Raw genomic sequence first — 14,728 nt, 5'->3', positions numbered from 1 at the left:
GTAATATGAGGGAGCCAGTTTGGTAACAAATACAAAATATACTCTAAGTCCCTCATCCTTAGACTAGAATAGTTAACATAAAAAAGATTTAAAAAATGCCGCTATTCTAAATGTACCTTAAAACCACTTCTTTGGAAGCCAATAGAAATAAAAGCCCATAGTAACAATATATATCATGACTCCTATTTTGAGTACAAAGATAAGAAGGACAGTATTCTGAAGAGTTTGATTTTGTATCACCAAATTGACAATAAAAGCAATGGAAAAAAAATGGAGCCAGGCACTTGTGGCTCACACCTATAATCCTAGCTACTCCGGAGGCTGGGGTAGGAAAGACTATGAGACTCTTATTTCCAATAAAGTATTCAGAAAATGCCAGTAGTGGTGCTGTCTGCCTCAAGTAGAAGAGTGTTAGCCCTGAGCACAAAGAGGCTCAGGGACAGCACCCAGGCTCTGAGTTTAAGTCCCAGGATAAGCAAAATAACAATAACAAAAACAACAACAAAAAACCCAACAACAAAACTTCCTGCTTCTAAGAAAGAAGAAAATGTTATGTATGTATATGTGTATACATACACACACATGTGCTTTGTTGTGATACAAAAGAGGGCTCCTGCAAGTTGGTACTGTTTTGTTTCACCTGCTTTCTTTAGTTAGATGAAAACTTTTCACCTATTGTAAATTACATCAATAAACAGAAGTTGTAGCTGGGCACTGGTGGATCTTGCCTATAATCCTAGCTACTCAGGAGGCTGAGATCTGATGGTTGCAGCTCAAAGCCAGCCCAGGCAGGAAAATCTATGAGGCTCTTATCTCCAATTAACTACCAGAAAACTAAAAGTAGAAGGAACTGGGCTGGAGGACAGCACCCAGGCCCTGAGTTCAAGTCCTATGACTGGCCAAAAAAAAGAAGTTGCACAGTCAGGGTGAACACTTACAAGGAAAAAAGTGGGAGAAGAGTAACTAGTGAAAACTAGGAAAATGTACATGACTAAAGGAGCATAAAAGAAAAATATTAGTGAATTACCCTTTAATTCTCTTGCATTTCTAAATATCAATGATATAAATCCATATACTAAAAATGCCTAAGAGTTGATTAGCTGGTAAAGTCAAAGCTATATCCATTTGCAGCAGGACTAGATTTAAAGTTCTAACTTTGTTTCTGACTAGTAGGCAATTTATTATTCAGTTTACCCTTAACTGTACAAAAAATTCATAATAATTGTATTTCAAGAACAGGATTCTTAAATGATTTACTGGAAGGGTAGGATTTTTTTAAGGTGAGTATTTATTTATATATTTACTTATTGTTGGTCATGAGGTCTGAACTCTGGGCCTGGGCACTGTCCCTCAGCTCTTTAGCTCAAGGCTAGCGCTCTACCACTTGAGCCACAGCACCACTTACAGTTTTCTCCGCTTATGTGGTGCTGAGAAATCAAACCCAGGGCCTCATGCATGGTAGAAGCACTACCACTGAGCCACCTTCCTAGCCCTTAAATGTGAGTTTATAAACTCTAAATCACTAAATAATAGAAAACCAATCTTCTGCCTCTTTAAAAAGCAAGAGATTTCAGACAAGTTGTTTAAGAATCAGATATTGTTTTAAAAAATCTATAAAATGAAGGTCATATTGCATGTTCTTCATACTGCAATATTCATAGACTTACACATGTATAAACTCAGTTTTAATTCATAAAAACTTCTGATGAAGAAGAAAAATGAGAAAAGATATCAAGTTTTTACTGTACATCACATATTCTGCCTGTTACAATTTCCACTCTCATGAATATGACAGAATGAGCTATTAAATAGCAAACAACCAGCTGGCTACCTCTACTCAAGAGGATGAGATCTGAGGACCCAGCTTCAAAGCCAGCTTGGGCAGGAATGTCTATGAGACTCCTTATCTCTAATGACTAAACAGCTGGAAGTACAGTTGGGGCTCAAATGATAGTGCTAGTCTTAAGGATAAAAGCTCAGGGGCAGTGCCCAGGCCCTGAGTTGAAGCCTCATGACCAGTGCATGCATGTACACACAACTAGCAAACAACCTAAGAACCTTAGAATCTTGGTTCAATGCACTTTACCCTTATTAAAAAAAAAAAAAACCCACAAAAGCCAGCGCGAATGGCTCATGCCTGTAATCCTAGCTACTCAGGAGGCTGAGATCTGAGGGTCACCGTTCAAAGCCAGCCTAGCCAGGAAAGATCGTGAGACTCTTAAATCCAATAAACCACTAGAAAGCCAGAAATGGAGCTGTGGCTCAAGTGGTAGAGTGCTAGCCTTGAGCTGAAAAGCTGAGGGACAGCGCCCAGGCCCAGAGTTCAAGCCTTATGACCGACAAAAAAGACAACCCCCCCCAAACAACAACAACAACAACAAAAACACCACAAAAAACAAAATTTTCTTAACTAGGCATTGGTGGTACATTGTCTGTAATCCTAACTACTCAAGCTGAAATCTGAAATTCCAATTCCAAGTCAACTCAGGCAGGCAAGTTTGTGAGACTATTACATCCAATTAACTACTAAAATGCCAGAAGTTAAGCTATGGCTCAAGTGCTATAGCACTAGCTTTGAGCACAAAGCCCCAGGACAAGCATAAAACCAAAGATACAACAACAAAAAACGCTTGTTGTGGATTACATATTCTTGTGGTAGACAGCAGTTCAAAGATGGTCCACAAGACAACACAAATTTAGGTACAGCTGTGTATGATGAAATTTTACAGAATTAACTAAGCCTCAAGTCTGCTGACCTTAACACACAGATTTAAAATGAAGTGAAGCCTTTTAAGACTATGAGTATTTTTTGCTTGGAAATAGGACAAGTCAATAGAGACTCAAAAGTCTCAATATAATGCTATTAGCTTTGCAGGTAAGAGAGGCCATCTTTGGACTTCGGGTAGTTTTTTTTTTGGGCAAAGAACCTGAAAGACATCCCAGAAACACATATGCAAATCATTTGGGAACAGTTGGAATGAGCCTTAAAAGAAAATACTCTTTATCAGCATTTTTTTTTTTTTTTTGAGTCCGGTCGCGGGGCCTGAACTCTGGGCCTGGGTGCTGTCCCTCAGTTCTTCAGCTCAAGGCTAGCACTCTACCACTTGAGCCACAGCGCCACTTCCACCTTTTTTTTCTTTTTGCTTATGTGGTGCTGGGGAATCGAACCCAGGGCCTGAGGCATGCAAGGCTCTACCACTGAGCCACCTTCCCAGCCCCTTTATCAGCATTTTTAAGAGAAGGGCTCAGCTTGGCTGACAGCTTTGATTTTGGTCTTGTTAACCTAAACCCTAAGTAGAGAACCCAGCTGAGTCTACTATGAATTCATAAACAAATATTGCTCTATGCCTTTTAATTTGTGATAATTTGTTATACAGTAAATATATTACTATAGAAGTAAGCCAATAAGAAAATTTATCATTTCACTTTAATAGCAAAGAACAGAAATTACATAACATACCAGAAAATTTGGCACATACATACATACATACGTACCCACAAAAAGCAGGAAAAACTAGTTCTATTTACTAAATACCCTTTATTTCCTTTTTTCATGATCAGTTTTGCAGCCAGATTTGGCTTTAAAAAGAAATTCTCTCATATGAACGTGTGTGTGTATTTTTTTTTTTTTTTTGGTACCAGTCCTAGGGTTGAACTCAGGGGTACTGTCTATGACCTTTTTTGTTTGAGGCTGGTGCTCCAACACTTAAGCTATAGCTCCACTTCTATTTTTTTGTTGGTTAATTGGACATGAGACTCATGGACTATCTTGCTCCAGCTGGGTTTGATCAGGATCCTCAGATCTCAGCCTCCTGAGTAGCTAGGATTACAAGTGTGAGCTATTGGTACTTGGCTTAATCTACAATTATTTTTAAAATGGACTTTACATATGTACAACCTACTTTTCACGTGATAGGTCTTCATTGTCACAGAAAAATTTGACAGCTTATTTAACAGCTTCTACTAGTCCAGAGAAATACTAATTAAATTGGAATTTAGAAGGCTTAGCTACTAAGTTCCCAATTTATAGTTCATACAATTTATACTGAAGTACCTAGGAACTATGTAAACAAATAGTTACATAAAATATTCTTAGTGGAATTTCAGGAAATCTGAAAAAAGATCAGAGTAATCTTCATGAGTTATACTAGGATTTATCACAAAAATAACTGTAAAATATCACTCAAGATATGAAATTGCTTTTCATTTATAATTAGTAACTTTTATGAACAAATACACTGTAATGGTTCAAACACAATGAAGACTGGAATACTGATTTTCTATGCAAGAGTAAAGATTAATGGTGAAGTTACGGAAAATTATAATGAATTCAATGTCTACCTCAAGGTCAGAAGGTGGTCTAAATAACTGAAGTCAGATTGTCAATTTCTATTGGAAAACAACTACCACAATCAACAACAAAGTTTTCTAAGTCAAGAGAGCTGGCTTAAAATCTAGAAGTAATTTTAAAAAAATGCATTATGGTAAGTGAACTGAAGGAATTATTGAATTGAAATCTGGCAGAGTATATGTCAAGAAATAAGCTTTGCTTTTTATTTTCTTGTCTTTATGTTCTTCTTTGACAGATTTCATAGTTGCACTATGGCTTATATATAATTGACAATAGTTACCAATAAGTGTAATGATAATATTCTTGATAACATGTTCCATATTAGGCTCTATGTGCTAGGTATGTTACTTTTTTTTTTTCCCTAGTCCTGGGGCTTGAATTCAGGGCCTGGATACTGTCCCTGAGTTTCTTTTGCTCAAGGCTAGCACTCTACCACTTGTGCCACTTTCAGTTTTCTGCTGGTTTATTGGAGATAAGAGTCTCACAGACTTTCCTGATTGGATTGGCTTTGAACCATGATTCTCAGATCTCAGCCTCCTGAGTAACTAGGATTACAGATGTGAGCTTACAGGTGCTGGCTTTTTTTTTTTTTTTGGTGAGGGGGAGGGACAGCCTTATTAGGTTATCGGTGCTTTATAGTTCATGAAAATTAACTTCAGAGAAGTCAGATGTAAGATTTTCATCTTAATTATCAAAGGTTTTATTATATAAACAAGAAGATTCAAAACTCTTTCTTGAACTGATTCCGTGTGTAAAACATTCACTTATACACCATCAATTATTTGTACAACTCTAGCAAGTAAGGTCTATCTGTTAAACAAAAAACCCACAGTTCCCTCATTTCCTCCAGAACACAATTTACAAACACAACTTAACACAAGTTTGATTAGTTATTCTGTTGTTAATAATGTGTGTGGTGGGAGGGGCACTGTTCCAATGTGTATATATAAGCTTTGAGAAATACCTTGAAGTTACCAAAGAAAGACAAATGTCATGCAATCTATTAGAGTAGGCAATTCCATATGATTTAGCCTATTACTGCTTTTAGTTTTTAGTGTCTCACTATGTAGTCTAGGCTGGGTTAAAACTTGTGATCCCCTTAGCCTCTAAGGCTGCTGCTAGCTTACCATACTGGGCTAACTAGAATTATTATTTTCTAAACAAAATGTCCTATTACTTGTTGTAAAACAGTTAGCTTTTACATTATTCTAAATGAAAAAAAGAAAAAGAAAAAGGAAAAATTACTTTTTTTACTTGAACCTGTCCTGTCTAAGTTATACCATTGCAGTAAACTCTTTACCATGTGCCTCGGATGGGGGCCTCTATTTCTTTAAAGCTCATAGTGGAGGAAATATTCTACCATAAATTCTAAAAAAAAATGATACATGGAACATAAGGTTAAAAATAAACATTGTATACAATGCTATTTCCTTGGTACCGAATAGGTGTTAAAATAAATTTCTTTAGTGTAAACAACTAACCATCATGTGATTGTAGTCATCAGAATGTTCTTATGCTAAGTATCAATGGGCAACATAACAGACATACTAAAAATGAAATAATGCAATTAATTATTTGTTCATAAGCATGGCCTCCAAGAATGTAGAAGGAGGTTAAAAAGGAAATCTTTTTTTTTTTTTTTGGTCGGTCATAGGGCCTGAACTTGGCCTGGGCACTGTCCTTCAGCTCTTCAGCTCAAGACTAGCGCTCTCCCACGTGAGCCACAGTGCCCACTACCAGCTTTTTCTGTGTATGTGGTGCTGAGGAATGGAACCTAGGGCCTCATGCATGCTAGGCAAGCACTCTATTACTGAGCCACCTTACTATCATTCCAATCACATATGCAATATAATTTTAGCTAATTTTCTCTAATGAAATCATGATACCGGCATATAGCAATTACTCAATGGCAAAAGTTTTGATGTTTTAAAAATACTATTATTAAAAATGACTGGAAAATGGTTTATGTCTACTTTCTTAAATAAATACACCCGATTGTACTTAATCAGCCTCTTATCTCCAATAAACCACCAGAAAACCAGAAGTAGCACTGTGGCTCAAGTGGTAGAGCACTAGCCTTGAGCTGAAGAGCTCAGGGACAGAGCCCAAGACCCTGAGTTCAAACTCTATGACCATCACCACTACCATCAACAACAAAAAATGTGGTATAAAGTAGTTATAAATGCTTTCCTACTGAGAGACAGATCTAATTCTTCATCTGAGCTGTTTTATTGATGATATGTGTCACCAAAATATAGTGAAGATGTTGTAGGATGTCCAAGCTTGGTTCAAAGCTTTGTTCTGCTCTCTTATCTCTTGGAACATTCTTTCTCTGATTTTTGAGCTGCTATATAAGAAGTCTGGCTCAGCAGGCCTTCCATCATAGAAAGACCATGGCTCAGGTAGTAGTAGGTATAGGATGAATGAACCCAGCATTCTAGTTAGTTCTACCAATGTGCCAGACATGAGGGACACAGCACTGGGCTGTCTAGGTGGGTTAAATAGCCAATTAACTATCACTAAGAGACTACTTTGGATGCCTTGTAGAATAGAGAATGCACTCAGTCACACATTGCTCAGTTTCCTAGTTCACAAATCATATTTAACAAGAAAATGATTGTAAAATTATTAGCATTTTATTTTTACACAACAAGTAACTGAAATACCTTATAAAAGCGAATCTATTATTCAACTTATTTTCCATCTATGCTTGGAAGTAAAAGCCCTTTTCATGCTAAGTTTTTAGTCTTCATATATGCATAAAGTTCTCAGTCTTTATATGAGACCAGTATCAGAAGCATCATCCTTTCCTCCTAAGACCCTTAATTGCTTTATTCAGTGATGGTTGACTGAGAAATTCCCAAAGGATTGTTTCTGTCAATAGAGTTTTTGCATATTCAACTACTTTAGTTTTTTCTTTTCTAAGAGCACTTAAATTCATAACTTTCACAGGACTGGTAATTAGGGGAAAGATAGAATCACAAGGTAAATAAAAATAAAATACACGGGCTACACATAAATAAAACATATTATGTTGTAATGATAATATACCAAATCAAATAGCAAAGACACAGAAACTTAATCAGATGACTCAAATGTAAGAGTCCAGAAGGATCAATTTAACCCTTTTAGAGTTCTATAGTGAATTTTATATGAAAAGAAGCATAATCAAGTAGTATTAGTTATTTTGTAGACATGAAGAAAATCCTATTTACCTGCAAATCAATATTGTTGTCAATACAACGGTCATTCTTCTCTGCCAAAATCTTCCCATAGTTTTCTGATTTGATAAGATTTTCAACTCTGGTGGTATCTTTCACTTCTGCCTCCAAATCCTTCATTGTTTCAGTTTCATCTTTTATAGTAACAGTATCAGACATCCTCATTAGCAAAGGTTATTTTAGAATTCTACAGGGAACTTGAAGCCTTGGTGAGAAAAAATATCTTAATTAGGTTTTAAATTCTTTTACACTTAATTAGTATACAATACTGACTTCTATATTCCAGGAATTAATGATGAATATACATATACAAAAGCAAGATTCCTGCTTTCAAGAACTAAACTAGGGCTGGGAATGTGGCTTAGTTGGCAGAGTGCTTGCCTAGCATGCATAAAGCCCTGAGTTCCATTCCTCAGTACCACATAAAAAGAAAAAGCCAGAAGTGGTGCTGTGGCTCAAGTGGTAGCCTTGAGCAAAAAGAAGCTCAGAGATAGTGCTCAGGCCCTGAGTTCAAGCCCAGAACTGGCAAAAAAAAAAACAAATTAGTAAGAAAGAGCTAAATTAAGATAGAAGGTAGTGATTAGATGATAATATATGCATTTTTAAATGACTGTACAAGTTTCCTCTAAAAGAATTACCATATTATTCTGTTAAATCAAAATTTATCACAACTTTCATATGTATTCCTGTAATTCCACAGATCTTAAAATCCCTGAATTCTGAAAATGAAACCCACAGGTGATCAGACACAGAATGCCAATATATTTAATGTCATTAATAAATTTAAGAAAAACACAAGTAACTTCAAACTAGTTATCAAATTGAAATGTATAGAAATTAATCCTGAAGACAGCTGTCATTTTAGGGCATGTGAAAAATGTTCCAAAAACTAGAAGAATTGGATGCAAACAATTCTAAAATAAAATAAAAAAATCAGTGGGCACATAGAAAAACAGATGTAAATAGGTAAAAGTAGGTAAGTAACAAAAGAATCTCAGGGTGATTATGTTAATGTTCATAGTAAAATTTTTTCAACTCCTCTGTAATTTTTCTTTTTCTAAATGCCAGTACTGGGGCTTAACTAAGGGTCTCACACTATCACTTGGATATTTTGCTTAAGTCTAGTACTCTGCCATTTGAGTTACACCACCACTTTTGTTTTTTGCTGGATGTAAAGAAACTTATGGACTTTTCTTCCCAGACTGGCTTATAACCTTGATATTCAGAGATCAGCCTTCTGAGCAGTTAGGATTATAGGACTAATCACCAATGCCTACTTTAAAAAATATTTTTTCATAATATAATTTTTTTGTTGGTGGTACTGGATTTGAACTCAGGAACTATACCACTTGGATCCCAGACTTCTTGGTTACGTTTGAGGTAGGGTGTAATATTTATTCCTAGTCTTATATAGATCACAATCCTCCCATTTATGCTTTCTGTGTAGCTAGATGACAGAGCTACAGCACACAGCAATACTACCTGTCTTAAAAAAACAAATCATTAAATAGTTGTACAAAGGGTGGTTTCAATTCAACTTGTGAGTTTATGTGTCCAATGTATCATTATCATTGTCACCCCTTCCACCATTTGCTCATCTTCTCTATCAACATAACCCAAACCCTCAAGTTTTTTGGCTTTATTTTCACACATGTACATTGAGTATTCTGACTGTATTCACACCCTCTTCCCCTGCTGCCATTCTTCTTTCTGTTCATCTTCTCCCTTCCTCTCAATCCCTGATGGTCCTTAGATAAGACATATTTCAGTTTCCTGGTATTAATTTTCTTAAACTGTTAACTGTTTGAAGAAGTTATACCACAGAAACCCACTATTGTGTATACCATACTTCAGTCAAGGTGATCATGTATATATACATGCACATGGCCCTATTTATGCTTTCTTTTTCTTTTCTTTTTTTTTGGGAGGGTCTGGTCGTGGGGCCTGAACTCTGGGCCTGGGTGCTGTCCCTCAGCTCTTCAGCTCAAGGCTAGCACTCTACCACTTGAGCCACAGCGCCACTTCTGGCTTTTTTCTTTTTTCTTATTGGTGCTAAGGAATCGAACCCAGGGCCTCAGGCATACAAGGCAAGTGCTCTACCACTGAGCCACCTTCCCAGCCCCCTTATGTATGTTTTCATATATGACTGTATTTTAGGTGCAACTTCCACATATGAGAACATATGTGCCCTTAATCTCTCTGAGCCTGACTTACTTCACCTAATTTTTTCCAGGCCCATCCATTTGTTTACAAATGACACATTATTCTTCCAAATAAATGAATTCCTCCGTGTGTGTGTGTGTGTGTGTATGTTTGTGTGTGTGTGTTTGTGTGTGTGTATGTGTATTTCTTTAATTATCTATTGGTTGTAGGACATCTAGGTTATTTCCATAACTTTGCAATGAGAATGTTTAGGTGCCCTTATTGTATCTTGACTTGCTGTCTTCTGGATAAATACCCAGGAGTGGTATGACAGATACTTAGGTTAGTTCTATTTTCAAATTTTTTGAGGACTCTCTACACTGACTTCCATAGTGTTTGTACCCATCATTTGCCAATAACAGTGTGTTAAGAGTTGCATTTTCTTGGCATCCTAACTAGTGTTTGTTATTTGTATTCTAGATGACGACCCCCCCGCCCCCCAAAATGTATTTTTTTGGTCTGGTCGTAGGGCCTGAACTCTGGGCCTGGGCGCTGTCCCTCAGCTCTTCAGCTCAAGGCAAGCACTCTACCACTCGAGCCACAGAGCCACTTCCAGCTTTTTTTTTTTCTTTTTGCTTATGTGGTGCTGAGGAATGGAACCCAGGGCCTCAGGCATGCAAGGCAAGTGCTCTACCACTGAGCCACCTTCCCAGCCCCCCAAATGTATTTTTTACCTGACTTATATAACTATAATCCCTCTGTCACCTTTATAGTAACTTTTTCTTTTTTTACAAAAAAGTAGAGATGGGAAAAACAAGGTTTGAGGCCAACTTATACATAAGATTCCATTTCAATCAATAGCTGGACAAGGTGGTACAAAACTGTCAGCCTTGCTAAGTGGGAAGCAGAGGTAAGTAGGTAACAGTCCAGGTTTGTCTGGGCATACATCTAAGACTCTATTTGAAAAACCAAGGAAAGCTGGGTGCCAGTGGCTCATGCCTGTAATCCTAGCTACTCAGGAGGCTGAGATCTGAGGATCATAGTTCAAATCCAGCCTGGGCAGGAAAAGTCCATGAGACTCTTATGTCTAATAAACCACTCAGAAAACCAGAAGTGGCACTGTGGCTCAAGTAGTAGAGTGTTAGCCTTGAACTGAAGAGTTGAGGGACAGCGCCCAGAGTTCAAGCCCCATGACCAACCCACCCCCATAAAAAAAAAAAAAAAAAAAGGAAAAACAAGGGGAAAAAATGGCTGGAAGTATGGCTCAAGGAGTAGAAAGTCTACATAGCAATCACAAGTCTAAAGTTAAACTCTCAGGTCCACAAAAAAGGAGTATGTTTTACAATGAAGTAAATATACTGTAGGAATTTATAAGTATTTCTGAAAATTAAAAAGAAAAGAAAAACCCAGAAACTGGGTGCTAGTGGCTCACGCTTGTAACCCTAGCTACTCAGGAGGCTAAGATCTGAGGGTCACAGTTCAAGCCCCATGACTGACAAGAAAGAAAGAAAGTTAAAGCAAATAGATTCTTCAGGTTAGAGGTGTAGTTTAAGTTGTAGAGTGACAATCTAATGAGTGAGCAGAGTTAGCACAAGAATCTGAGTTCAAACTCAAGTACCATACAAATATAAATCACAAATCTAGAAATCACAGGTAGACGATTTGAGATAAAAACACAATGAAGTCTTCCTTATGCTGGGCTATATTTCCAGCACTTGTGAAAATGAGAGGGTAGGATCAGCTTGAGGAACTCAGTAGGATCCAGTCTTAAACAAATAAAAAAGAAAAAACAACTATATCTTATGCCAAAAGTTGATTGGTTCATTCTAATATCAACAAGGTTGTAAAGAAGAGGGTAGAGTTTCCAAAACAAGAAATGTGTTCTTCAAGATAGCAATGAGTATTACCTGATGTGTCTTATGGATTTGGTATTGTGGTGTTCCACAAAAGTAAAATAAAATAATCCAAGGTTCCTTTTCACAGCTGTCAGCCAGGATGTCAATTGTATTGAACCATGTGAAATCTGGCAGGAGGAGTCCCATGTCCTTGTCACCACTGTAGATTCCTGGGCTGAAATGGACTGTCTTGGATCAAATAAATCATATCTTCCAGTGGCCTAAAATAAAAACAAAAGACATTTGCACAGAACAGGCAAGGGGAATAGAATACTTCACAGTAGTGTTGGTAGTGTTATTATTTTCCTGTCCTAAACAAGAGTCAGAACACTTGCATTTAATTCTGACATGCGTTAGTTACACGAACCTAAATAAGCCACTAAGGCCTTAAGAGTTATCAGTAAAGGCAAAAGACCAAGGAAAGGAAGTAAACTAATATGAAAGTCTGCAAGGAGGCCAGTGTTGTAAGGGAGATATCAGCTCCTTTTTAAAGAAAAAAAAAAAGCCTACCCAAGATCACAACCAAGAGAACTTTAATTCTGAGAAGTATGATTTCTATAGTTTTTTTTTCTTTTTTAAATTTTATTTTATTGTAAAGATGCTGTACACAGGGGTTACAGTTTCATGAGTAAGGTAATGAGTATATTTCTTGTCGAACACTGTTACCCCTTTGTTGTTCTACCATCTCCCCACCCCAAGCTGTAAAGTTCATTTCTGACATAGTATCTTGTGAGTATCATTGTTGCAATGGGTCATCCTTTGTCCGTCTCTCAGGTAGCCTAAAATGGGTGAAATTGAGATCAATGAGGGAAGAATGACAGAAAAGGTGACACTGATCAAAAGTTGAACTGAAACCCTTTTGTACACTACACAAAAATTAAATTTAAAAGACAAAAAATTAAGATTACATGAATAATCATACTCTCTAGTAAAAAAAATAGTAGAAAATAGCTGGGTGCCTGTAACCTAGCTGCTCAGGAGGCTGAGATCTGAGGATCATGGTTCAAAGCCAGCCCGGGCAGAAAGTCCATGAGACTCTTATCTCCAATAAACCACTCAGAAAACTGGAAGTGGTGCTGTGGCTCAAGTGGTAGAACCCTAGCCTTGAGCTGAAGAGCTGAGGAACAGTGCCCAGGCCCAGAGTTCAGGCCCCACGATCGACCCCCCCCCACACCCAAAAAAAAGGTTAGAAAATAACAAAAGACTGTATAATAAGTCATTAAACAATTTCAAAGACACTCACACTGCTTGCTATAATAAATTGTCTATAAAGGTTGGAAAAATTTTAATGACATTTAAAAAAGCTCTCTCTCACGTACACACACACACAAGCACTGTTTTTTGGTGCCATTATTAGAGTTTGACCTCAGAACCTGGCTATTCACTAGCTTTCTCCGCTTAAGGCTAGTGCACTACCACTTGATCCATGGCTTTCTGCCAGTTAACTGAAGATAAGAGTCTCATGTACTTACCTGCCTGAGTTGGCTTTGAACAACTATCCTCACATCTCAGCATCCTGAGTAGCTAGAATTATAGGCATAAGCCATGGTGCTTGGCTCCATATTTTATTTTAAAAACCAGCTTCATTTTATACTTATTTGGTACAAATGAAAGCATCCTAACAAGTAAATAATTCTAAGAAGATCATGTGGCTTCCTTTGATACTTCTCTTTTCAATAAGTAGAATAATACACTTAAGGTTAAACAATTAAGCATAATGAGGTCTACACATCAAGGGGTTTAATACTAAAGAAGCTATTCATACATCATAGAATTACTCATATTTTATGTTGACTGTTCAAAAACTATTTTGAAATATGGTATGATATAACTTCACATTCGCTTTCACATCTTAGTTTCTGTATTTTTGATTAAAGGATAAAAGAACAGAAGTATCACAAACGTCAAAGGGTTTTTTTGTTCATCTTGTTCTGAAAAAGCTTCATTAGCCACTAAGTCAAATGATTTTTAAATAAGTAAGTTCCACTAAAACCAAGCAAAAATTAAGTAGTTTTCAACACAATTATTCTCAATTTTAACTTTTTTCCTTATAAAACTGTAGACACAAGGTGGCAGCACTCACTAAGGAGCCAAATACTTTCCATGGGGGCTCCCTCCCAGCCCCATTCATAAAAGGACTGTTTTAACCAGGAATCTTTAAATTTGGAATCTAAATGTACCCATGATTCAGAATCAAAGTGACTAAGGATAGTATCTAGGAAGTAGGCAATGCATAATAGAGAGCAAGTAAGCTCTCTAGAAATGAGTAAGTAAGTAAGCTCTTATTAGAAATGAGGTTAGCTGTGCGTCTGTGGCTCTTGCCTGTAATCCTATCTATTCAGCAGGCTGAGATCTAAGGATCCTAGTTCCAAGCCAGGCCATGCAGAAAGGTCAGTGAGATTCTTACCATTAATTAACCACCAGAAAACTAAAAGTCTTTGAAACAAAATACTTTGGCTCAAGTGCCTTGAGCAGAAAAGCTCAGGAACAGTGTTCAGGCCCTGAATTTGAACTCTGGACCACCATAAAAGAAAAAAACCAACAACAAAAAGAAGAAATGACTAAACCAGCTGTGTCCATCATATCATACCCTCAGCAAATTACTTAATCTTTAAGCCTCTGTTTTCTGACCTGTGAATTGGGAAAGAGAATATCTGGTTCATAGTTTGCTGTGAGGAGTGGCTGATTAAATGTAAACCACCCACCATATCCTTTCCCACAGAATAGCCACTGCACTTACACTAAGCAGGATAGTGAGGAGGCTTACATAGGTCCACCACTGTGTCTAAGGAAGGCATAAACCCAGGAGAGGAGAATAAGCATCATAACGAATGTGGGGTATATACTTCTGTATGGCCAAAGAGAGGGCTTACTCAGGCACCCCCTTTATCTGGTATGAAACCTCCATTCTTTGGATTACCAAAGATTTTATAAACATGTTAAAGTCACGGTCAGGAAGCCACAAAATACCCAAGATATATCTTGTCACTACTACAACACTTAGAATTTGGTGTTTAAAATACCAAATAAGGGGCTGGGAAGGTGGCTCAGTGGTAGAGTGCTTGCCTTGCATGCATGAGGCCCTGGGTTCGATTCCTCAGCACCACATAAGCAGAAAA

General features: G+C 37.2%; 1 protein-coding gene across 7 annotated transcripts in view; it reads right to left on the bottom strand.

The window, feature by feature from the left end:
• R3hdm1 (R3H domain containing 1) overlaps nucleotides 1–14,728 on the bottom strand; it is a 160,024-nt gene that overhangs the window by 94,750 nt on the left and 50,546 nt on the right. For all 7 annotated transcript variants that reach the window (XM_013030827.1, XM_013030823.1, XM_013030821.1 and 4 more), the window contains exons 2-3: nucleotides 11,622–11,830; nucleotides 7,567–7,777 (exon numbers count right to left, since the gene is read on the bottom strand). In XM_013030827.1, the coding sequence (XP_012886281.1) occupies nucleotides 7,567–7,737 (171 nt within the window). In that variant the 5' untranslated portion in view covers nucleotides 7,738–7,777; nucleotides 11,622–11,830. The remainder of the gene's footprint in view (nucleotides 1–7,566; nucleotides 7,778–11,621; nucleotides 11,831–14,728) is intronic.

Source organism: Dipodomys ordii, unplaced genomic scaffold, assembly GCF_000151885.1.
Source record: "Dipodomys ordii isolate 6190 unplaced genomic scaffold, Dord_2.0 Scaffold133, whole genome shotgun sequence".
Lineage (NCBI taxonomy): Eukaryota > Metazoa > Chordata > Mammalia > Rodentia > Heteromyidae > Dipodomys > Dipodomys ordii.
This window is presented reverse-complemented; position numbering and strand designations above follow the sequence as displayed.